Source organism: Pomacea canaliculata, linkage group LG8 (assembly GCF_003073045.1).
Source record: "Pomacea canaliculata isolate SZHN2017 linkage group LG8, ASM307304v1, whole genome shotgun sequence".
NCBI lineage: Eukaryota > Metazoa > Mollusca > Gastropoda > Architaenioglossa > Ampullariidae > Pomacea > Pomacea canaliculata.
In genome coordinates this window covers 7,983,783-8,008,919 of record NC_037597.1, presented here as the reverse complement: position 1 = coordinate 8,008,919, position 25,137 = coordinate 7,983,783, and the positions used below count along the sequence as shown (strand labels likewise).

Below are 25,137 nucleotides of genomic sequence, written 5' to 3'. Positions count from 1 at the left end.
TTACACCTGGGTCAAAGACCGTTCTTCGACATTCAACCTCGCTAAACAGAGCGCGGCAAGCGTGACTGATTGTCCTACTGTGGTGTTTAATTAAGGAGAGAAAGTGGGACGTAAAGCGCGTGGATGCTGATAGCAACTTAACGATCCTTTGCCTCACGGATAAAGAGTGAACTGGTCTGATCAGCCCTTCAATCAACGCCTAATGGACATTTACCTAATCGTTCTCTCGCATATTTTTAATGTTGTTGTTCAACCTTTCCCTTAGTCTGCGTGCGAAATAGTGTGCGTGTGTGAGAAAGCACAGTAAAAGGTGAATTAGACTTAAATGATTCTTACAGTCAAAATTTTGGTTTGCAAAGGAATCATTTACTTAAAATCTCGTCTAAAATACAGCATCGAGCCGACTCACGGAGGCCATCAGCAACATATCAGGACAACCTTTAGATGATTGTTTAATGCTTGATGTAAAGAACTCAGGAGTGTGTGCGCGCGTTACACCATCTTATTACTGCATCAAATTAGCTATTTTCTTCCCCATGCACATTTATGTGCTTGCTAAATTCTAAAACAGAAAAGCTGAAAAACCTTTAATAAACCAAAACATAGAAAAAACCTTGACAACTTTAACATATCTCTGTTCATTTCTTCCAAATATCTAGCAAGTATACACACAATAAAAAAATATACAGATAAAAATTCTAACTTGTAATTTCAACCACTAGGAAAAGAATGATAGCTATATGTACATAAAGCTGTTGTTTTTGTAAGTTCTGGTTTGCATTCATAATGGATAAAGAAAAAGTGTGGACAGGACTTGAACAGTTTAATAGCAGAGGTCATCCAAGGTTGATAAATTGTTGGTAGATTAAAATCTTGGAAATACGAAGTAATGTCAAAGTTTCCTCTAGTCTCAGACTAGGCCACCAGTACTTCACCAATACATATTGTATGGATTCTCTTTCACATACACATGCTAACACTCTCTCACACGCACACACATGATAAACTGCAAGAATATGCTCACTTTCACCCAATCTTCAAAACCCATCCCCTCTCACTCTCTCTTTGCTATATAAATACATCTTGTAAATACCACTGGATGAGGATGTGCTTACGACCAGCAGCTCATAAGACATATGCACACTTCTCTGATATGACAACAAATTATTTTCAGAAGCAGCATGTTTTTGAATGTCTTTGAATGAGTGATTTCATCATCAACATGAAACATCTTTCTTTAAACCTGTCCAGTTCTGCAAATTCTCTTTCTTCTGCAAGATCACTCTGCTATGCCAGACAAAAGGCAATTTTTATCTGGATATTGAGGTCAAGATCATTTTCTTCTCTCATGTTCCAGTTATCTCACTTAAGCTTGTTTTGAACAAAGGTGATGAAATCTTCTTTTGAAAGATGAATGTCTCCATGGTGATTTTGATCTTCATGAACTCTGACTCCTGGAGACCATGTCCAGCGTAAGGCAGTCAACTTGCAATCTCTGTGAACAGTAGAATGAAGTGAAAGAAACTGAATGCAACTGTTTGGACAGATTACAACTGGCATCATCAAACAAGAAAGAATCTAATGCAAATTAGGGATTGCATCAAACCAGCTAGAAGTTGTATGATTAACCTCACAGACAGATGTCTGATGCATTTTATTGGAAGAGCTAGAGCAATCCAATAAACTGTTTGAGAAAAGTTGCATTTAAGAGGATCCTCATAACTTCCACTCTTGCCCACCTGAATGTTGCAATGCTGTCATGATGGCACTCAAAGGTAGCAGAATTAGGCTGCCGTTTGTTAAACCAGTACTTTTTCTGCTGCTTCTTGCTCAGTGCCATCGTCCATGGATCTAAAAATGTTTGAAAAGGGTTTGCATAAAAATGCATGCCAATGCACAAACATGAAAGCACAAAAATATTCCAAATGTAACAAGCTGGTCTCTGAAAGACAGCTGCTCTACCTTCATCCCTGCTCATGTGCACTTTAAAAAACAAAAAAAAAACCCCACCAAACTGCCAAGAAAGAGATATTATATTTACATTTATAGTTTTATAAACAAATTATACTTCCATAACATTCTTGTGGTTTTGGATACAAGATTCATGATAAAATGTTTTCTTTGTTTCAAACAAATTACAAAAATAAATATAATGACATAAAAGCCAATTTAGACAAAAACAGCAATTGCTTCTATGTGCATAAATCTAATAGTATGACATCTATAAAAAGAACAACCAGAATCTTTAGATTGTAGTCAGTAAAAATAACAAAAATACCTTTGACTGTTTTGACAAAGCTGATCCCAGAAGGATGGTAGAAATTACCAGTTTGACTATGAAAGCAGAGTCTTGGCTGACTACCTGAGCCCTTAACCAGTTTCATTTCCAGCCTGTACAATAACGAAATAATATTACCTATTTCCATTATGCATAAAAATAAATGTTACTGACTGCACAATGTTCTATATGAGTTCTGATTTATGAGTATGTGTAGACACCCACCCTTCCCTAAGTACTTCTAGCATAGTAAAGTCTATCATGTGAACATTCACAAGAACTTGAGCACAAAAATACTTTACAAAAATAAAGGCCAAAGAAAAAAAGATGAATAGGTGCATGAAAACCTGCAAGCTTATTCTGACAAGCACAAAATGCCACCAACTTGCCTGTCAAAGATGAGGGCAGCTTCTTCCAGTTTAAATACATCAGGCATAACCAGTCGCACCAAATCTGACCGTGTCTCTTTGTGTACAGCTTTAACAAACTTTTGCAGTTGATCTAGCCTGAAAAGTCAACAGAATGTCAGCTATGATAATTTGTTTTCTTTGTCAGATTATTCCAGGAACCCAAAACCTCTTCTCACTTTATTTACTGAACAGTCCCATTGGTCCTCTTTATGTCAGTATATATAGATAATTACAAAAGGTACAATGATGATCACAATGAACCATTAAGCAGTCTGTCTTTATTCAATCACAGCAATGTAGCAGAGGAAAGTGTGTGTGTGCCTGAGTGAACATTTATGTAAAGGAAACAAAAAGCAGTCTCACTGTTTAATGGCTTAAGTTCACTCTCTTCAAGACCTTCACACAGGTATTCATTACTTAAAGAAAATAATTAAACATATAAAGAGTTAGTATCACATAATTCGCCATTGTTTTACACCCCAATGTAACTTCTAAAACTGTTTAACTATTGGTTTTCGTTTGAAGAAAACAAAAATCCAAATAAACCAACAAGTCAAAGCCATTCTACATGATGAGTTGCTAGAAGCATGGCAACATAAACCTTAAGGTAACAACAACAAATATTTTAGTCATGATCTGCAGTCTACAGCAGAGAAAAATAGCAGAAAAAATGTAGCACCGACCTCTCTCGGAAGTGCCGGCTCCTGATGTCTTTTCCGCACAAAAACAGTGCATCCATGACATGAACTGTTGTTACTTTCCTCTGACCTTTGCCCTACGCCATGCACACGATTATTCATGAATTAATGATCTGCATAACAAATCAAGATTTAAGAATTTTTTTACTATTTTTCTACCACAAAACTATAGTACGTTGCAGAAACAAGGCCGTGAAGTGGGAAGACATGGTACAGCTGAAAAACTTGGCAGCATGCAAAGACATGACTAGTGGTTGTTTTAACTAATGATCTACAAGATCTACAGTTGTTCACCTACCTCCCCACGCAGTTCTGTGACAAACTCTACTTCCAGTAAAGTCTTGGTTGGCAGATCCACTCTCATCTGTTCTGGCTTCTTCCACTTGCGTACTTTTCTGTCCCAGAAGAAAACTACTGATTTCTGCACAATACATGTCAGATTGTTATAGTTACCATTACCAAGGGCTTATTGTTTAAATAAGCCTACATATAAATCTAAAAATCCACTATGAATGAGAGATGTTTATTTCTGTTTACAAATATATATTAATATATATAAGATAATGCACAATCACATCAAAGTAATAAACCACTTGACACCAAACGATGTATGTGGTATCATTTTGAATAAACACATGCTGTACATTTTGAATCCAGATTTATATCCATGGTTGAGGTGAGCTTTGATTTTAAAGTTTATCCATAACGGGATGTGAAGCCTAAGTCTACATGATGCCCATCAATAAATGATCTAATTATCATAAGATCTAACAATGCCAGCGAGTTACAAAGGTGCAGGTAACTGGGGAGAAAAACTGTTAACGTGGATGAACAGAAAACCAGAAGCCACTCACCCCACAGCTTATCATAAAAGTCCGTTCACTGTCTCCAGAAACAACACACATGTAGTCATACACACTGTCAATTTGATCTAGGTTACTGCGATCCAATTCCAAAGGAACATGCTTCAAGATATCCTGCTCACTCTCCTGTTGAGATAAAATACAAAGGGTATAAGTTTTCGTTCCTGCAAGAGTTTTTCACGCTCTACTTCAATCAGATCTATTTTTTTTTAAAAAAAGACAAAGTGAGATACAAATTTCCTGAAACACTACATTAAATTTTTTTTCTGTTAAAAGGCATAACTGTACATTGAAGTAAATATTATATGTCAAATGAAATCTCAATTACTGTACACACAAGAATTACAGGTGATGATCTTTTAATAAATACATTACTTACACCAACCAAGTCATTAAAGGCTGATTGAGGATCTTGCCTTATAGGAGCTGTGCGCACCTCATTTGGAATCTACAATATTAAAGATATAGTGGTTTCAAACGGTTGTTTATCCATGATGTTATCTAAACTATTATGCAAAAAATGTGAGCAATCAAAACTTTCACAGCTGTACATCAGCAGTCTGGACATGCGACTATACATGTAAACACATATACATGGACTGAGTTGACATTAAATGTAAGTATTTCATGATATTGCTAAGTCCTTCAGAAGTAATACACATGTAGTCAACTTGTAGTTCAGAAAATTGTTTCAAACTTGAGAATTAATAAACTATTTGCAGCACAACAGTTATTTCTGAAAAAGTCAAGAAAATTATGGTAATTAAATAACAAAGCTACACTAAGAGTGTTGTTAATGACAAAAAATTTACCTGCCATCTTTCAAGACACTGTTTTCTAACGTCTGACTGCCGTATTTCATGTAGATTCCTGTTGTCAGATGATCAAAGACATTTAGTCACCAAACTAGTTCATATTAAAAGAAATGGTGAAATATTTCAAAGAACAATCCTTCGCGCATGCACATCTATGAAAAGTGCATTTCTATATGCATAAATAAAGTATCTAGAATATGTAAATAGTGTGTAATCTCTTACAACAAAATGTTAGACCACTTTTAAGTACTGTAATAACTCACACATTTTGTGCAAAGGCCTGTATCTTCGTAGGTTGAGGATCTGTATTTTTCCAAGCCTGAAAGAAAAACATGATGAATATTCACACAAAAGTATGCAAGATAAGGAGTGTCTTAATTAAGACATCACGATTATTTTCTCTTTCTTCCAAAAGATCATAAAAAAGAAGAGTGAAAATGTAATAGTTAATATAGATTTTTCAGATCACATTTCCCCTTGTGGAAAAGCTCAATAAACTGCAGACAAAAGACTACAAACTAACCATACAACAGTTAGCATGTGACAGTCAACTATACAAAAATGAAACACAAGAGGCAACATGCCGATGGCACTGTGACAAACAGGAATGAAGGCCATGGATAAAGAAGAGGAGTCAGCAGAAAATTCACTAGATTATGAAAGATATTTCTTAAAAAGAAGAGGGTTTTGAGGCCAGAAGTAAAGCTTTAATGCAATATTTTATTGTTATGAAAATGCAATTACACCAATTTTCCAATGTATTGGCATCCCTTTTTTTTTTAAAAATTCAGTGACTTTTTCAAAACAAGAAGACAGCTATAAAAAAGCTCCACTCACTTGACATTAGAATTGTAAATGTAGGTGAAAAAATCTTCATCATCTAAAAGTGTTTGTAAGGGAACAATGTGGTTGACATCTGTTGTTGAAACTGAAGTCAGAAGTTTACACAAGTCTTGGTTAATGGCATCCATGTATTTCAGCACAGGAGCTTTGTTAGGCCGCAAGCCTTTGCAGACAATGTATCTGTAACAAACCACTGGATTTACACCATCATTTTCCACAACAAGGAGTAAATTGAAGAGTTTAAACAACATACAGAAGCAATACACAAAAAAAGATCTGTGCTTCATAAATGGCAGAAATATTTGAAATCAGTGACTTAAAGTCAAACATGAAGGATATGGGGGCAAACACCTACACACTAGTCAGCAGTATGCTACTTTGCAGTCCTATCAGCATTTAGATGTAAAAGGTTGCTACATGATGTACTGTATTGTAACAGAATGGTTGATGACAATGATAAAAAAGAGCCTTTTTTAAAATTTATTTTATAAAAATTTAGTACAAAACGTATGCACACAAGAAAATGCCCTCTTCTAAGCAAATCCTTAAAGACACGGGGGAAAAATATTGAATTTGTAAAAGAAGTTAATCTAAGCAGAATTGTCCTCTGAGAAGGTAACACAAGTGAATGAGCAAAAAGTCTGACTCACCTCTCAGAGTTTGCAGGTCGACTTGTGACTGGCTTACAAATACAGACTTGGTTAAAGACAAGACGCATGAGGTACACAAGGCCCACACTGAACGGGGTGAAAAGGTCAAAAAGCTTGCAGACAAAATGACCCCCTGTCAACACAGCAAGTTCTTTCTTAAATTTGCTCCTAAATGAATATAAAAAATACATTTAAGCTAATAAAGTGTGTGATCAATACTTGATTGTGATCACGATTAAGTTTGCGTTTGTTTTAATTTTCCTGGACAGGTTGTGCAAGGCTAAGCAAAAGCTGGAGGTGGCCAGAAAAAAATGTATATGCTATATGTTGAGCTGAAGTACTTAACTAACCTTCTCGGGTGATTCCCAAAGCCACAAGAAACTGACAAAGGTACAGCTGCTTGGAAAGAATTTCTTGTATGTTTTCTTGGCCTTCTACAGAGAAACCCTGTTTAAAAATATGTGGGTCATTGAAACATTGACAGATCTTGCACAAGCAAAGCTCATTGCAGAAGAAACAGTCTATTACCCAAAATGAGAAGAATTTTGCATAAATGCAATGCCTCATCAAAGAAAGTGAACTCAAATATAAATGCTGTAAATGTAACCTTACTATAAATCTAAGAAGATGACAATTCATGAATATGTTTGAGCCAGCTCTTATGACCAAGAGCACTTAACTGTTCATGACAAGTAAGCAATAACCCTATGAATGCATGTGCACAATGTAATTCCTCAACAACAAGACACTCAAATATAGCACCATATAAGGAGCCACCAAATGCTTTAATGTAACAACACAAGACAGCGTAAGCCATACTGAATAAGAAATTCTACGTCATAATAATTTGACAGGAAAGAAGAAAACACAAAGGGGAAAGGGCCTGCATGAGATTATGACTTACTCCATCTGCCATACAGAAGTGAACACCTTTCCCATCTGTGTTGTTCAGAACAAAATTGATGAAAGCTTCTTGGTTTTTTGGTCGGAAGATATCACCATCACCTTGTAGACCACCAACACCTGCACAGTCACAAAATAAAGCAGTTGATATCAACCTCTAAAATACTGATAAATATATGAGATATTACAAGCCTAGAGGTTCCACATAACTGGCATTTGGCTGCCTAGCATTCTGCTATGAAATAAAAACTTGCACAGTATATATGCACATGCTTCAAGGCTTTTGTCACTACCTGTTTAGACTGCACCCCAAATGCTATATCTGATCCCTTACTAGAAGTGAAGTCCATAACCAAGTGAACTTACCATAGTGTGGTTCAAACATCTCACTGGGTCCAGCAAAAAATCTTCTAATTTAAAATCATTCTCTCCTCGCAAGTTAGTCCAAAGCCTTTGCAGTCACCCTTCCGCCTCCAGAGAACATATTCACTGAAACCTCCTGGTCCAGCGCAAATATCCCCAAAGTAAAGAAGTTCGTTAGGTCCCACAATAGGTTTCTGTAATGTACAAAAAAGTGTGTGTTTGGAGGATGGGGGTAATAATCCATCAAAATACGCAACTACAAACGCATGTGTGTATGCATTCATAATGTGGTGAGAGATGTGTAACAGAGCTGGGGATGTAAGATGAGATGTGTTCACATAATAAAATCCAGAAAATTAAAGAAATACACTGAAATGTCTTGGGCACTTACACCATGATCATCTACAGGATTAGTGAACATAAAGTCAAACATTGCATCCATATTTGCCATTTTCATGGCTGCCCTGCAGACACAAGAAAAATACAGATTTTAAATTTCACTCTTATAGTCATAATCTCACAATTAAAAGTAAAAAAAAAAATATGAATAGATAAAAAAGAAATAATGATAAGTGTTTAAGTATGGGATTCATATATATGCATGGGCATTATTGTACTTCATAGTTGTTCTCGATAATTTTCTTGGGATGAAATTTGACTTCTTTTAATCATCATTTAATAACAGTAAAAATTCCTTGCCAACAATCTCATCATCTAAGCATTTACAATTGATCCATCACTAGAAATGGAACTGTTTGGCAATGATTAGTCATCCAACTGTACATCAACCACAAGGTTCTTACCTGTTCAGAAAGAAAGCACCTCTGATTGTCTCATATGGATTTGACTTTGTGCGAGCTCGTCTCATTTCTTCACCTTCTAAGTTGTCAAAGACACTCTGAAAGAACAGAAAACACAAAATGTGGAAAACTCATTTAAAAAATGTGAATCAAAGAAAACAATATTATTCTTGTGTGACCTGTGTCTTTTTACATTGCTAACGTCACAATAAAATGGAAAATTTTATGACTGAAAATAATAATTGGATGTAAGGAATCTAAAGCCATGTATCCTGCTGCATGATTTACTGCTTATTTGAAAGTTAAGAACCTTTGGCCTCATAAGGAAGTGCACTTCATAAATGTACATTTATGCTGCCATCATTAACAGTAGTAGTTTGACACTTGTCATTTTCAAGCAGTTTCTGGTGCAGATAGAGGAAACAGTTTGGCAGTAACAGACTACTTTATCTCTTTTTAAACACCCTCATAGAATGAAAGGAAAATATATATACTTTACACATGCTTTGATAGATCATGCATATGCAAAAAAAAGCATGATTTTGTACAGGTTAGGGTTTGAAAAAGATATTTGATAAAGTACATTCTGCCTTTTAAAACAATTAACATAGTAAATGACATTATTGCTATTACCTATACACATAACAGAAGTTTTAAAATCTTCATTCCCTTGTTAAATGCAAGAGAAATGTGTTTTGTGCAGTATTTATAATCATTATGAGTGGTGTTGCATTATACTTTACAAAATTTATAATAAACCTTGCCTTGCTGAGCAAAATGTGCTCAAGAATATTTTCATTACAAAACATTGTTTCATCATCAATTGTCCTCTTTTTCTGAAAAAGAAAAACAAACTGTTCAGAAATTAAGATTCAGACATCTGCAATATAAGTATCACAGGTCTTTAAACTCTAATAGTTCTAAACTTTGTTTTTGAGTAATTTCACCAGATGCCATGAAACTTTCTGCAAAAAAAACAAAACCAAAAAGAAAAACAGTACACACTTCTGACCACTCATTTTATCATGTTGCTGTATTGATATAAGGCACAGTAAACTTTACACCTACCTCACTATTTTATGGCAATTTCCCCCACCCACCACCACCCCCCACTAACATTTTGGGCATATGATATCTAAAAACTACCTAAATGCTTACCTCGCCTATCACTTTCCAACTCATCATCTCTTCAAAAGATGGTATGTTTCCATCTGATGGAGGGATCCATGCTACTTCCTCTTGCATGATTATCTAGAAGTCACACACACTAATCATGTATATACACATTCACTTTTACAGAAGTAACATGTACAATTTTGTTTAAAACAAGGAATAAAATATTAATGTTTCTATTTCTAAGAAAATGTACTTGGCTACAGGTATAAACAATTTTTGACAATGGTAGAAAGAAAACAGAAATAAAAAAGGAATTAAAAAAAGTCAGCAAGAAAACAACTAAGAGAACTCTCCATTTAAAAAAGGCAACAATAAAACCAATGTCACCTTCTCTTTTTCAAAATCCCATTCAATATCTGCTGGTTCAAAACCTTCTACTTTATGCCCCAAACCACGCCTTCCTCGCTGTTTTGAGGCTTCAACTATTTCTCTGCGTCCCTGACTGTGTTTTCCTAGACCACTGCCTTCCTTAAAGCCCATTTTCATCTGTAAAGACAAAATGATTTGTAAGGTTCAATCAATGCTTCATCATCATAGACCTTCTCAATTATGTTGAATAAACAATACAGCCCAATACAGGAGACAGCAATAAATCCTGTTTATAAGCTCATCAGTTGCCTTTTAATGCCAAGATAGTAGTCATTTCGTACAGACAATAAAATTGCAAACACAAACTGACATGCAAAGAGTCTTTCTTTCCCTTTCTCAACCAAATCTAACACTAATGTTATAATAATAGCATTTCAACATGAACATGTGCACATCAATCCATAAGAACATATATATATATTTTTTTTTGAAGATAGGATTCTATGATGTTATTCTCCATTAGCCATCAAGGGTGACATGTTTTTTCAAAGTTACCCCAAAAATAAAATTATTAAAAACTATAAAATAAATTAAAATCATCCACCATCATTTTCATGGCCAGAGGATTTTGCACTCCTTGTTGGGGCATGATCTTGATGTATTTATCAGCACTGAGGTTGTCATCATCATCCTCGTCACCTTTCTCTCGTGCATCTTTTATTTTATCAAATGTGCGTTTGACTGTCCCTTTGGTCTTCATGGCGACAGACTGGTTAGTTGTCTGGCCAAAAGATGGTCTGTCATCTAGTTCATCTGAATCTAAAAACAAAAAATGGAGTGTTTCAGAATCTTCATTTCAGATTCAATCTCTTGGTCTTGGCATCTTAGGATTGTAAATGACATTTTTAGATGTTAGTCTTGATCTATATCCAATACATATTTGTTTAATAGTCACTAGCAAAGTACGCACACAAAAACCAGTTGCTAACAACAACTGTTACAGCAAGTGTGTTTCATACTTAATTCAACTTCATTTTTAATTTAAATCAATTTATCCGTTTTCTGGTTTCTTGTTGGTAGTAAATATCGTCTCATCAAATATCCACCATATTAGTAATAATATTTCAAAGAACATAGAAGTAAAAATCCCCATTTCTGCTTGGGGTGAGATGAAACGAAAGTTGAAAGATTTTTTTTTTTCTCGCTAAGATTCCAAGACATACCACTATAGTTCAAGAAGCCGATAACACGCAGATAAATAATTTAACGGGAAAAAAGAAATTTCTTTAAGACTCTTCTCTTCTTTTCTTGGGGAAAGGAGTTTTCTGGTATGCTGAAAACGTAAATTCTTCATCAAATGTTTCCAGTTACATGATCGTATTATTACTTACGGGGATCCATCGACTTTCGATTTGTGTCACTACAAGTAAAACAAGGTTGTCAACTAATCACGGCGTGAAAAGATCTATGGCATTTCAGAATGTTATCATAAGAGGGGCAATTTTTTATGTGCATATTTTTAAAAATAAGCCAAATAATCGACTACACCATGTACAATATCCTCAAGACATATTAACGAGGTCGCATTCGTGAATACAGCATGCCTCTTCAGGTCCAGGGGTGTCTTTTTACTTTCTTTTATTGCTTTATACAGTCTGCATAGAAATTTAAAGTAAACCAAATATCCCTTCACAAGTAATGATTCTTCCTAATTGGTTTCAGAACACTCATCCTTTTATTCAAACGCAAATTAGACATGGCCATAGCACAGACAGTGACGCCTAATGTTTCACGCATGATACAGACAGCCTGAAGTGCATGCCACACATTCACTTATCATTATCAAATGAGATGCTCTAAAATTTTAAAAATTAAATATCATAACATACCGGACAAGCGACTCATGTTTTTACCGCGTTGGTGTGAAATCAGTAAACTAGATGATATTTTTACTACCCGCGAAAACGAAAACAGTGTCCAAGACGCCTTGGCTCGGGGATTTACCGTTCTTGGGGAGTGATCATTGTGCTGCAAAACTGCTGAGTATAACTTTCAGCAACTAATGATGCTTGTTTAGTAAGTATATAATTATTACATTAAAGACGTGTTTAAAATTCATAAAAATGATTTAAAGGGCTTTCTCGTCCAAGTAGTTTATAAGCACCATCATTGATAGCGGTCATCGTCTCAGTTTTTGTTGCCATCATCATTCCTTGTTTCGGGTTTTGTTTTTGTTTTTTTCCAGCAGTTACGTTTTATTTATTTTTAATGACTGGCTTAATTTTACAGAAGATCATTGACCGTCTCTTCGTGAGGGTTGTCAATACAGTGACCGCTTTGTGAATCGGTGACAAACATACAGATCAACAGTTACAAGATAAAAGTTTTCAGGTGAAGAAATGCACTATTTTCTGGAGTTCACGAACGTGCAATATCAAGATTCTGTGATATTTGTATTTTCTGGCTTATTCAGTTGTTCATAACACAGAAAGACAACTGAGAATTTTCAGTTAGCTTGGGGTGGTGGCCCATTGACATCACTGCCGACCGTTACAGACACTCGTGATGACATCTTTGCCTCCATCACCGCCACCCCTTCCCCCTCCATCTCCACCGTTGATGTCAGGAACTGAGCTGGTTAGTCACAGTGGAACCGTAATGGAAGGTGCTGTTGTGGATAGACAGGCAGGCCAAAATGTTTCCGTTTGTCAGAACTACTTAAAAAGGTGTTTGGTGTTGTTGTTTTTTTTAAAATTAGTGAACATTAAATCACAGAATTTAAATTGTCTGATTGGCAATAAGATAAACTTATGGTTTTGTGTACAGTACTTTAATTCGTAGCTGCATTTTTTTGTGGATATTCATTTTACTGACAGCTTTGTGTCTTCTTTTGATCGATCCACTTATTTGCAGCCTAGGTTCCTGCGTGAGTAACATTGCATTTTTATCCCACTATCGGCCAGTTTTGCCCGTGGTGCAGAATGGACCTATGTAAGTATTTGTTATAGAAATGTTCACTACCTCTACAAAAACTAGGCCATTGCGCATCATAGTATGACATAAGTTTATTTTGATAGCAAACGTTTTCATTGTTCTTGAATTGAGATGAAACCACTTTAATTCAGATATCACTGTGGATCCTTTTCACTTTGGATCAGCTAACATATAAATGAAATTAGTAATATCATCTTGCAGGTGTGGCTTGGTAGCTTTAGTTATGGCAGCTCACTTGGCAGGCAACGATTCAGTCTCAACTGAAAATCTTCTGGAAATGGCTCGAAATAAAGGATTTACCAAACAAGGGGAGATGTTCTTAGGTACACTTACAAACACCTGGGGCTTGTGATTTCTGCAAGTATGAGGATGTATATATACACACATAAGGACATTAACAAATTTTATCCTTTATAACTTTGCAACTAAAACAATATTATTTCCTTCAGAAAACTGCAAAGAACTGAATAATACAAGTAAAAGGCATAAACTTATAGAATAGATCGCTAAAATCACCTTTTGTACCTAATACTACCATCAATGGAGACAAATCTGAAAGATAAAATCTTTTTGCATATTCTTGCAGATAAAATCATTAATGGCAACAAGATATAGAGACTTGAAAAAAAAATTTTCAATGTTTTGTTACCTTTGGGATGAATGGTGGATTAACAGAAAGACCGAAATTTTAAACAAGTACAAGTCTGAAATCTAAAATTGTCCATTTGAAAGATTGTGTTACTTTTCAGCGGACAACTTGCAAGAACTTGCCAGTCTTGTGATTCCTGTAACATACAGTGCACACGTTGTAAATAACGTGAGCTGCATCGACATTTTGCACAGACTCTTTGATGAGGAAATTTTACTAATTCCGTATCCTTGCAGGGTGTATTTGTTTTGCTTATTTTTGTGCTTTTCCTGAAGACCATGTTGCACACAAGATCAGTTCCTGGATATAGCACATAGGTTAACCAACTAGATAAGATACAGCTTTATTTATACCAGAGGACAATTAGTCACCACCACTTATACTAGCGGAGTTTTAGCTTTAACATTTCACACACTCCAAATATTTCTTGTGAAATTATCAAGTTCATCTGAGCTGTCTCAAAATTCAGACTAAACTAGATTATGTACAGACTTGGTTGATGGATCATTCAGCAGTCATATGATCTATATGTGCATTCATGTGTGAGTGTTTTGGTTTGTTTATGCATGTATTTTTGTCCCCAAACAATAAAAAGATCAAATGTAACATAATTACTGCCATGATTTTTCATCAGAAAGTCAAGCAAACCCAGCATGTAATCTTTTACAAAGTGCATTGAAATTACTTTTTATTTCCACTTATGTTGATATTGTTATATTGTCACTTTGACGAAAATCACAGATATGATGCAGATAAGAACTTCAGCCCATGCCAAAAGAGAGGACACAAAGCGCATTGGGCAGTTGTTACAGGTATGATTCTTCCCCTTGACTTACAGTGATGCATATTTTCCCCAGCTTTGCGCAGAAACAGTATTCTGTAGTGCAATGTAAATGTAAAATGTTGCAGAACATTGCAACATTTGCATGTGCAGAAGTGCTTCCATCTAAACCCACTCCCCCAAAAAAGAAAAAAAAAATTCAACAATTTTACTGTAAGGAATACAGAGAGCTTGTTGTTCAACAGGATTTCTTCTAGCCTTTAACAAAAAACGCAATGCAAGAAATATATTGGATTATCTACAAACAACCATGGATCACTCCCAAGAACTCCACCACCTTGGAACAATAGAAAGCAATTCTGCAGAATATTTGAAAAAAACGTTCAGCTCCTTGGAAAATGTAGAAGCCATCTTTATCTATGGCCATCAGGGCAAAAGCAAGTATGTTAGTAAATGGTTGCTTAACAGTTTAGTTGCCAGCAATGCAAATTTGGTCGAAGCGGATCCTAACCGATCAGTGGATGAATATGTTGTGCCACCTGGAGGTTTGAGAGAGTCATTATGTAACAAATTTGTCACAATTTACAGAAATAAATTATAAATGTTTGTGTGCCGTGAATTGCATTTGCCATTTCGCATCTTTATTTGATTAAACTAGGATGCTTGGATACACATAAAGTATTTGTTGTAATTGTATGCTGTGTGTGTCTATTAGTAATGCAAGTGCTAGTCAAATAGTAGCAGAAAACAGTTATTACATATCTTACATATACAAACATCAACGATTTTATCAATTATACAAAATTTATTTAGCAAAAGAAGCGTTTTAAAACTGTCAAATATTCAACAATTCATGATAATCTTAAATTGGAATAACCCAGTAGATTCACCCAGTAACTTCTGTTAAAGTCCTAAATATAGCTGTGACCCCTATCCTCCATTTCCTTTCCTCGTGGAATGCAGTTTACTGGATAAACAGAACTAATTTAAGACTGCTTACAAGTATTATATCCAAGGACTGTGCATCTAATAATTCTATTAGAGTTATTCATTGATATTCGTTAACAAAGAAAAAATAGCACAAATACTAGGCACTATGCCAAAATGCTAGCATTTACACAAACTTGATTAATGTAAACTATCATATAGAATGTACTGCAAGGTCAAATGTTTTTCTTTTCTAAAATATCACCCTATAAACTTCAGTTATTCTTTATATCTTAAGGCATTTTGTATTTTTAGAACTACAGACCTAAACGCGTGTTGCTACAAATGTACAAACATAAGAGCACAAACACAATTTCATCTGCACACCACCCCGTTTCACTTGTCACCTGAAGAAAAGCTTAATGAAAAGCGATAAATTTATGAGAAAAAGATTATTAAAAAAAATTGTTGTTCAAAGCATTAACATTTTTAAGAACTCGCTGAAGCAACTGCTGGAAGCAAATCCCTACAGAATTTAATCCCTCTTATAATTTCTTAATCTCTTCACTACTGAACGTTCTGGAAGTGGAAATAATGAATCTTGAAAGAAGTTCTTGCCTTGCAAACAATACTTACCTCCCACCCATACTTAAGATAAAAATTAAATGCTTATCTATTAAAAACCAAGAAACAAATTCCTTGATGCATTTTATGGTTGATGCTGACAATACCACTCCCACCGTCAGTAACTGAGCTACATTCAAACACTATACTTACCTCTTGAAACTTCAACCTGAGGAATGAAAAGTTAGGACCATATTCAGCACCTTACAAGGCCCAATCCTCCTCACTAAAATCGGTTTGAAAATCGCAGGAAAAAAAATCACCTGCTTTGTTAACTGTGAAGAAACTGGAATTTTAAAGCTGCAGTGAGGCAGTTTCATACCCAGGCAAACTTCCACAAGCTAAAAGTTCCAAAGACCGACAGGTCATATTATCTAGCTTACAACTGTAGGGTAGTATTTTGATTAGCTAGTATTTATTTCCCTCTAGATGCTGAAAGCCTTTTCCCCTAAATGTCTTTTTTGAATAGAAATTCAAAAACAGAAAAAAAAAAATCAAAACCTAGCTGTCATTCACCTTTACTTCATTTATGACAAACAAAAAAACATTCACCTCTTCGATGAGGTTTTGGATTTCTATTTCCTGTCATCTATTCATTGGCTGCCTCCTCTACCACACCTTCCTCAACCGTCCTCTGCAAAGCCCCACTACTGAATAACTCTGCATTTGCATCAGCCACTGAAGCCTGGTCTGTGCTTTGTATTAAGGCGACCTCTTTCCACCTGTCCTCACCTCCCTCCTCTTTTCTCTGCTCCTTACTTGTCATCACAGATGACTCCCCAACTACCAGCATCTCCCCTTCCCCTAAACTAGACTTATGCTGAGGCATTTCTCCCTCGCTGGCCATTTCATCGTCGTTGTAATCCACATCTGTATTATTTCCATCATCGTACCCACCCTTATCGCTCTCAACCTTCTTGCCTTCCTCCGGCTTCTCATTCACCGTTAGCTCTTTGGCCTTTCCTTCCTCCCCTCTCTTCCCTTTATCACCACCTGCTACCTCGCGATCACCCAGCTCGATGCGCGTCACCTCATCTTCCTCTTCCATTTCTTCTTCTTCGTCATCATATTGCATCTCTACAGACTTCTTCTTGGCCTCTTTGTGAGCACCACTGCTGCCTTTTTTATCACGTGACTGCCTAGAGCCCCCATCGGTTCCAGTGCGACCCGACTTGCTATTGTTTTCTTTGTCCAGCAGGTTGGCATCTTGACGCAATCTCATGCGGATGCGCTCCTCGCGCTGCTGTTCACGTTCCATGACCTCATTGATTTCACGTTCAAGGGCTTCTTGCTTATCCTTGAGCATTTCTGGAAAATTTATAGATCTATATTAGCCAAAACAATTTTTTTTTTTAACCAGTGTTTGGTTGCATCCCTGAATCAGAGAGAATTTAAAAGGTCTTAACTTTCAAATACATTGACCAATACTTCAAAGCTCTCTCTCTTCACATGCATATACAAATAACTAATAAAATGGTTGAATAAGGGTATTTCAAGTACATGGACTAGCCAGGGGAGCATACCATTAACTCCAGAAAAAGAAAGGCATATCATTTAGACGCCTTCAATTCAAAATTCACAACAACGCTACTTACTTTCAACAACCTTCTTAGATTCCTTTAGTTTACTCTCAGCAGCAGAGTTCAATGCCTTGGGCAGCCAGAAAATGCGAGGTTTTGCACGTGTGCAAAGGAAGTTTTGTAACTTTCTTGTCTCTGCAGCTAGAGCTTCGTGCTGAAAGGAGTAGGAGACAAAACAATTTACTAAAATTGAATAAGAAATTTTGTTTCCACCATATAAAATAATGTTAATACTTTGGCAAAGCTATTAGCAAGCAGCAGTCTTAGGATCTTCACTTTTCTTTTCAAACTAAACACAACAGAACTTTATTTTTGATACACGGACAAATACAGAGAGTGCCTCATTTCTGTTAGCTGAACTTACAATAAGACAGGCAAGACATTTGCATTATGCTGTCCTTTCATTTGCTTCTGATTTATGCAAATGATTTAACAAAAAAGATTTACAATACATGGCTAATGGAAAGGTTTCAAAATGTTACATTTTTCTTTTAAATGGGCATGAATTTCTTTATTAAATGATAATAAACATCTCCACACCTCATTGACAAGCTCCATCTTTTGCTGGAGACGAGAAATTTTGGCCTGCTCCAGCTGTGACTCCTCAATTAAAAGTTTTGTTTCTTGGCGGTAATGTTCTTTCTCACGTTCTGCATCTTCTTCCAGTTTTTTTTCAATCATGCGGCGCTGCTGAACCTGTGCAAGATATCAATAAATATTTTTACAAATTACATAAACACTGTACCCAACAATCAAATGAGCGTCCACAAACAACTGTGCAGCTAGCAGATGACCGACACTATATATATGCAAATAGAATTGACACAAGTGCTTATTTGATAAATCTTTTCTTTCATGTGATAGCACCAATATTTTAGTTAGGTTATGAGTAAATTTTTTGGTACCTTTTCATCCTGGGCACGAGCCTCTGTTTTGAACTTCTGCAGTGTTCCAAGCAACAAACCAAACATTCGTCTGTTCCTGCGCTCAACAATACAACCAAAATCCCAGGTAAGGAATGGTCCTATTATTCTATATATATATATATTTTTTGGCACATTTCCCACGACCAATAAAATAACCCAATGCAATATTATAATAATAAAAAAGTGTGATGTATATAGTACATACTTATGCTCATGAGCAGCATTCTTTTGGATCAAATCAAAAGTTTTCAATCCAAAATAAAGTAATAAAGATTAAAGAATGATACAACTCATTCCTGTCTAAGTATTATGGTTCACTTAATTGTGAAAGTGTAAGAAGAAAAAAGGAGGCTAGAACAATACAAGCATCAACAAATTGCACTGTCCTAACATAATACAGAAATCATGAAATAATCAACAAATGAATGTATATTCATTCCAAAGAATCTCTCTGCCTGTACAAGATTTAGTACCTCTGCAGTCCTTCCTTGTCGTTACTCTGTTCCTGAAGACACTCCTTGCGACTACGCACTTCTTTAGGGGTAGCCACTACAGACGAATGGACAGTCAGCTACACAGAAAAATTGGCATAATCTGTACATATAACATCGTTTATAACTAGCAATTTTCTGTTCTTGAAAAAAAATTAACAGGGTGCGGATGATACATATTAGCAAATACTTGTCTATTATTATTGAGATCAGATTTGCACACTACCAACGGTGGGATTTGCATGCAGTTTATGTTATTCTAGGGTTACCTATTGAACAGAGTTCTGTAACTGGAGATAAGTGTACAGTCCACATCTGTGGCTACAGAAAGCATACAATTTCTTTAGGTACTGAGAAGGTAAGTCAAAACATGAGCTAAGGACATACTGTGGCCCCAGACGAATTCCATGATGCTGGATCACAGCACAATAGTTTATCATACTATGGTAGCCAGGAGTTCATGCCATGTATACATGAGCTGTGGCTTTTTCGCATAGCTGTTTTCCCACCACAAACATATGCCTCTCTTGATATGTGAAAGAAATGGTGGGCTCTAGAATGGAAAGATGTATATATACACATACACACAAGAGGGGGAAGGGAAATGAGAAAACAGAGTGCAAGAGAGAACACAATGTATTCTGAAGACCTAAAATTGTTCCAGGGAAGTAGTCACCCACCTTCCAAATGTAACAGATCCATTCCTTCTTCCCTAATAACATGTATATGATGAAGGAAATAGCAAAATGTTTAAAAAATGGTTTGCAGTGGCAAAGGATGATTACCTTGTTAGGAGGCTCATCCTCATCTCCGCTGTCCTCTCGCTCTCGCCGACGTCCAATCATTGGTCCAAGCCTGTTGAACAAAAGTGGGAGGACCATTTTCCCATTAACCTCATTTGTAGTTTACAGAACATATTTGTGGCAGTAAGATACCTACCGTTAAACTTTAATGTTCAAATGGGTTCTTGAAATTTGATTTCATGCACTCAAATTAAAAGTTACAAACCTCGCAAATGCTCCCGCCATCATACGTTTTTTTGCAGGTGGACCACCTGGACTTTCAGCTGGCATGATTCCACGCCTGAAACAGCAAGTAGACAATATATACTAATCTACTTTTTTGTTATTCTTTATTACTTAACTATGTTTAAAGCTACCATTCAACTATTATAATATTATTAACAGTAATCCACCCCTGTAACTTTATGATGTGACAAACATAATTACCTTGCAAGGGTGAAAAGTCGTCCTCTACCCCTGGCTTCCTGCTGCCGACTTTTTACTGACCTAAAAAAAAAAAAAAAGAAAGACAATGGCAGTGTTTTTAGAAAAATTAAATGGTATTTTATTTACAGTGTAATGAGCAGGGAAAAGCCGTAAAATAAAAATGGACAGCTCGCAAATATAGTTTAGTTTATTCTTTGTTGCTCCCTATAGGAGCATAGGGCTGCAACAACACCTCGCCAGTGGACCCGGTTTTGGGGTGCCCCCTTCAGTTGGGTTTTGACGTCCTTCGTCTCACTTTCTACTGTTCTTTACCAAGTCTGCTTTGATCTCCCAACTCTCCTCTTCCCCTGGGGGTTCCAGTCAAGTGCCTGCTAGGCAATGGTGTCAGCTGGTTTGTACATGGTGTGTGCTATCCAGCCCCTTTTGCACTTTTTGATGTCTTGGCTAGTATTCTGGTTGGTTCTTTTCCACAAGCTGCTGTTGGAGATCTTTTCAGACGGTTGGTAAAGGTCTGGAGCTTGTTGTTATTGGCATGAGTCACTCTCCAGGTTTCAGAACCATACAGTAGGACTACCTTCACATTGGTGTGGAAGATGCAGGTCTTACTGCTAAAGGATAATGCTCGGGAGTTCCAGATGGGGCGTAGGCTGTTGAAAGCATGCCTGGCCTTGTTGCGTCCTTGTTGACAATGCTCTTCATATACGTGAAGTGGTCTGTTTCCAAGATGTTCTCTCCTTGAAGTTGGATTGGGAGTTCCTGCTTGTTGTTGATTCTCATTACTTATGTCTTCTTCCCGTTTACCTTTAAGCCAGTCTTCTCTGCTTACTCAGTTTGGTTTGTGCATGTTGTTGCCGATGAGATAGAAGACTGCCACTGGGAGCTGGTGATCTGAAGCAACATCTGCACCTCTCCTCACTCGGACATTTCGAAGACTCCTCCACTTTCGAGCAACTGTTATATGGTCAATCTGGTTTTCGGTCTGGCCATCAGGGGAAATCCAAGAGATAATCAACAGATATCCTTGTATATTCTTGTGTGGGAACACAGTACCACCTATGACATGGTCACTGAAAGCGCAGAAGTCTGTGAAGAGCTCCCCGTTTTCATTGCAGGTGCCGACGCCATGTCTTCCCATGATGAGTTCCCTGTTGGTGTTATCATCTCCCACTTTGGCATTTAGGTCTCCCATATTGATCAAATTAGGACCTCCTAAATTAAATATCACTATGGCTATGCGAATGTCAGCTGTTGGATTCTACAAGAAATAGCTAACGAGTTCTACAGAAAAATTTAGACTTGGTCCAAAATAATAATACTAATATCTTCACATTACAAATGAAAATAAAATCACATGCAATACGATGGTTCTAGTAATCTTGCATAAGAGGATTCAAACTAAATAGTTGAAATACATACCTGAGATCTTCAGGATCCCTTCCTGTTAATTTCTTAATATTTTCATTCACATCTTTCAATTTGTCTTTAGCTTTTTCAATTTCGTGTTGCAAAATGCTTACGCCACTCATCTCCGCCATGTTGCCTACTTTACCAGTCAACCTCACTTTGGACTAGCTTCCGGTATGTAGACCAATCAAAAGCAGGCTTTTTTAAGGCTTGCATTTCGGGATGATGGCAGACGAAGTTTTGTTCGAGCTGCTTCACATGGAACTGGTCGCACAAATACATCGTTCAGCTACAAAAGACGAAAGGGTAATTTATAGAAACGTATAGCTGCTATATCGTTTATTCATGTAAGCAGAAATCTGTTACCTAAGTGGCTGTAAAAGCATGAATGCAGTGTCCTAATTAATCCATTACTCGTATGTTATTATAGCTTAGTGACTATTAATAATCAAGTAATTGTGGTGTTTAACTGTAACACTAATAAAACAATAAATTCTGTAATCATTGCTATTTTTAATAGCTTAATCTTTAGCATTAATAGTACTGGTATTTCGTTCCTCTAGCCTTTTTGAGTTAAAGCGAAACTATGCTTCTTGTATAACTGGTTCGTTATATACGTGTTTATTAGTCCATGTCGTAAACCAAAGTTAAGTATTCGCTATTAATTACAATGGAGTCTCGACTGTAGATATTTGGCATCGTGAAAGATACACAATATCTTAATCAGATTAAGCAATGTTGAATTTTATTGCAGGAAGACTTGTTCCCTTTTTCTCTCCTACATGTATGTACTGAATATATATAGTGATCAGCGAGTTTGTTTAGTGTGGTTCCACAACCAAAACCAGGTTCACACAAAAATTGACATTTTTATTAAAAAAAAAAAAGAAAGAATATGTCCCATGAACCAACTAGCAGAAGAGCAAAGTTAATACCTAAAAGGGTAATGCCAACACAGACGTCCACATTAATACAACCATAGATTTCTCTATATCATCTTGGCATAAACTTCTGTGCCAAATGTGAACATCCTTTGCCAGTGTTAACTTTGGTAGAAGTATAATGACACTTCAGGTGCTGTCTGATGGTCAGCTTGCACGCAGTCATGCAGCATCTGACCCCTTTCATGAAAGAAATATACTTTCAGATTATAATTTCTTTATTCACTGTTTCAATTTATTGGTCAAATGATTCCATACCTAGCTGTTTTGTCTGCATACTGCACTTAAACTAAGCATCTGTTGTAAAGGACAGATGTTTTTTAACTGTTAAAAGGTATTGAATTGTTACTTCCCATATACATTTACTTGTATTTCACTATGTTTTCAGGACAACTGCATTGCTAAGTTGGAAAGCATTGGATTTCGTGTGGGACAAAGTCTAATAGAAAGGTTGTATATTTCAACTGAAACATGGACTTTTAACATTACAAGCTATTTCAGCTCGTTGGTTCACTATCAATAGTACATATTACGTGTTTTGTTTTTGAATACCTCAGTACCCCTTAGAGGGTAAAAGAATAATAACGAATCACGAATCTTGAAGCATCATGTGAATGTGGCTGTTGCAGATCTGGTGCATAGATATCATTTCTGTAAGACTATGGTGCTTAACTCTTACAGGTTCACCAAAGAATGCTCGAGATTTAAAGATGAATTAGACACCATGAAGTTTATCTGCAAAGATTTTTGGAATTCTGTATACAAAAAACAAATCGACAACTTGCGAACCAACCACCAGGTAAAGAATTTTGCTGCAGTGTGTCAGTGTTTGGATTGTCATATGAACAGAGTTAGATGTCACAGAATTAATTTTGAATGTAGAACACTTTTAATGAGGAATTTGGTCATAGTTCTTGATTGTATTGTGTAAAATATCAGTTTTTTATTTACAATTGCATCTATGTGGACTTTAACAGTTGTTGCTCAAAACACTCTCCAATCATAAAAAACAAGAATTTGGCATGTATGCCACATTTTAAGTAGTGTGAACAGTTTTTTTGTTATATTCTGTTTTTAGTATTAGTCTTCCCTGATCCCATCTCCCATGAATCACTAATACTTCTGTACAAAATCTGTTTCCATCTTTTACAGGGTGTGTATGTATTGCAAGATAATAAGTTCCGGTTCTTAACTCAGATGTCTAATGGGAAACAGTACATGGAAGCTGCACCCAAAGTAAGCAAGAAACATCTGTCAACATTTTTAAGAAGCTGAAAGAAAAGTTACATGTACTTAAACCTGTTGTATGGATTATTAGACAGTGTGCCATTATTATTTGCTGATTTTGGCGTTCCAAAGATATGTTGCTGCAGAAGTTCAAGTGTAAGTCACTATTATTAATGGTAATGTTATGCCCTATTTTAATACAGACTATCTTTCTGGAGCACTCACAGCTAACTTCAGGAATCACTTTTATTTACTTCTACTTTTTTCTGTTGTTGAGCATAGCAGTAAGTGTTTTAACATGAGATTGTGTACATGGGAAAGTAGATTTGTAATGTGTCTTTATCTTTACTGTTTGCAGTATCTTGCATTTTCATGTGGAATGATAAGAGGTGCATTGTCAAGCTTGGGCATAAATTGTATTGTGACTGCTGAAGTCAGTGCGATGCCTGCCTGTAAGTTAAAAATCAGACATCCGTAATTCATTTACAGACCATGTATAAAATTTGTGCAGTTAACATAAAATATAAAATCTTGTTTCTTATGATATCTTTATGATGCAAGACATAAGATAAAACAAAATGTTTATGGGGATAAAAAGCATAAAGATCAGCAATGAAAGTAGCAATGAAAGTATTTTTTAAGAATGTTCTTTCAATGTCCACAAACTTTATATATTTTTATTATTGTCTAAGGTGTGTTGCTAAGATATCGATCACTGGAGGCAAAGACTATTTTGCAGGTAAATTTCAGATCCAGATTCAGAGGATGTGAGACTGAAATGGCTTGAACAGAGGATGTTTTGTTTACCCAATCACATTGTAAAGACCCAGCAAACACCAAGGCCTGGAGTATTATTGGTGAAAATTAGAGATACATTCCAGTTTGTCTGGACTGTTATGGACTTCATTGTATATCATTTGATAATTCATGTGTGTGTATGCTGCATATGCATATTTAGAGCCAGCTTTAGTGTGCACTATGTGTGCAAGAGAGAGTTTGGGGTAGATGTGCTTATCTATTCTGGATTTATTTTATTTGTGTGGTGAATGAAAGACCAACATGAAGCATCTAGAAATAAACAGTAACAAAAGGCATAGTCTGCTGACATTGTTGTTTATGTACAGTTGCTCATGCGTTTAGTTGCCTTCATATATAACAAGTTTTCCGATGTAAATGTTTCACCCACATAAAAATCACCAACATCTATGGATTTTTGAGAAACTTATCAAATGCTCCAGTTGTGATACTTAATTTCA

General features: G+C 36.1%; 4 protein-coding genes across 6 annotated transcripts; 2 read left to right on the top strand and 2 right to left on the bottom strand.

The window, feature by feature from the left end:
• Positions 1–572: 572 nt before the first annotated feature.
• Positions 573–12,113, bottom strand: LOC112569770 (cap-specific mRNA (nucleoside-2'-O-)-methyltransferase 1-like). The gene is given in 25 exon segments (XM_025247666.1): positions 573–1,495; positions 1,740–1,851; positions 2,279–2,391; positions 2,668–2,784; positions 3,372–3,463; positions 3,685–3,807; positions 4,241–4,375; positions 4,629–4,697; positions 5,062–5,119; positions 5,328–5,355; positions 5,358–5,383; positions 5,902–6,087; positions 6,558–6,690; positions 6,908–7,004; positions 7,462–7,580; positions 7,827–7,868; positions 7,871–7,897; positions 7,900–8,017; positions 8,215–8,287; positions 8,627–8,721; positions 9,388–9,459; positions 9,782–9,874; positions 10,127–10,285; positions 10,713–10,927; positions 11,998–12,113. Coding segments are annotated over 25 exon segments (2,451 nt in total). The 5' UTR covers positions 12,014–12,113; the 3' UTR covers positions 573–1,362.
• On the top strand, positions 12,077–15,924 carry LOC112569775 (UPF0692 protein C19orf54 homolog). 3 transcript variants are annotated; one of them, XM_025247671.1, is made up of 8 exons: positions 12,077–12,184; positions 12,398–12,499; positions 12,665–12,834; positions 13,022–13,099; positions 13,304–13,425; positions 13,852–13,975; positions 14,493–14,563; positions 14,778–15,924. In XM_025247671.1, the coding sequence occupies exons 3-8, from the start codon at positions 12,674–12,676 to the stop codon at positions 15,131–15,133; spliced, it is 912 nt and encodes a 303-aa protein (XP_025103456.1). In that variant the 5' UTR covers positions 12,077–12,184; positions 12,398–12,499; positions 12,665–12,673; the 3' UTR covers positions 15,134–15,924. The 3 variants fall into 3 exon arrangements, with proteins under 3 accessions (XP_025103456.1, XP_025103459.1, XP_025103457.1); XM_025247674.1 differs by lacking the exon at positions 12,398–12,499 and having other exon boundaries at positions 12,147–12,184; XM_025247672.1 differs by lacking the exon at positions 12,077–12,184 and having other exon boundaries at positions 12,207–12,499.
• LOC112569771 (pinin-like) lies at positions 15,323–21,880 on the bottom strand. Its single transcript, XM_025247667.1, has 9 exons — positions 21,726–21,880; positions 20,310–20,369; positions 20,089–20,163; positions 19,866–19,935; positions 19,063–19,160; positions 18,569–18,644; positions 18,204–18,359; positions 17,679–17,817; positions 15,323–17,391 (listed from the first exon to the last, which is right to left on the bottom strand). The coding sequence occupies exons 1-9, from the start codon at positions 21,842–21,844 to the stop codon at positions 16,673–16,675; spliced, it is 1,512 nt and encodes a 503-aa protein (XP_025103452.1). The 5' UTR covers positions 21,845–21,880; the 3' UTR covers positions 15,323–16,672.
• On the top strand, positions 21,874–24,975 carry LOC112569778 (trafficking protein particle complex subunit 6B-like). The gene is made up of 6 exons (XM_025247677.1): positions 21,874–22,019; positions 23,043–23,104; positions 23,336–23,453; positions 23,807–23,890; positions 24,240–24,333; positions 24,621–24,975. Exons 1-6 carry the CDS (start codon positions 21,936–21,938, stop codon positions 24,650–24,652), a joined length of 474 nt encoding a protein of 157 aa, XP_025103462.1. The 5' UTR covers positions 21,874–21,935; the 3' UTR covers positions 24,653–24,975.
• Positions 24,976–25,137: the final 162 nt, after the last annotated feature.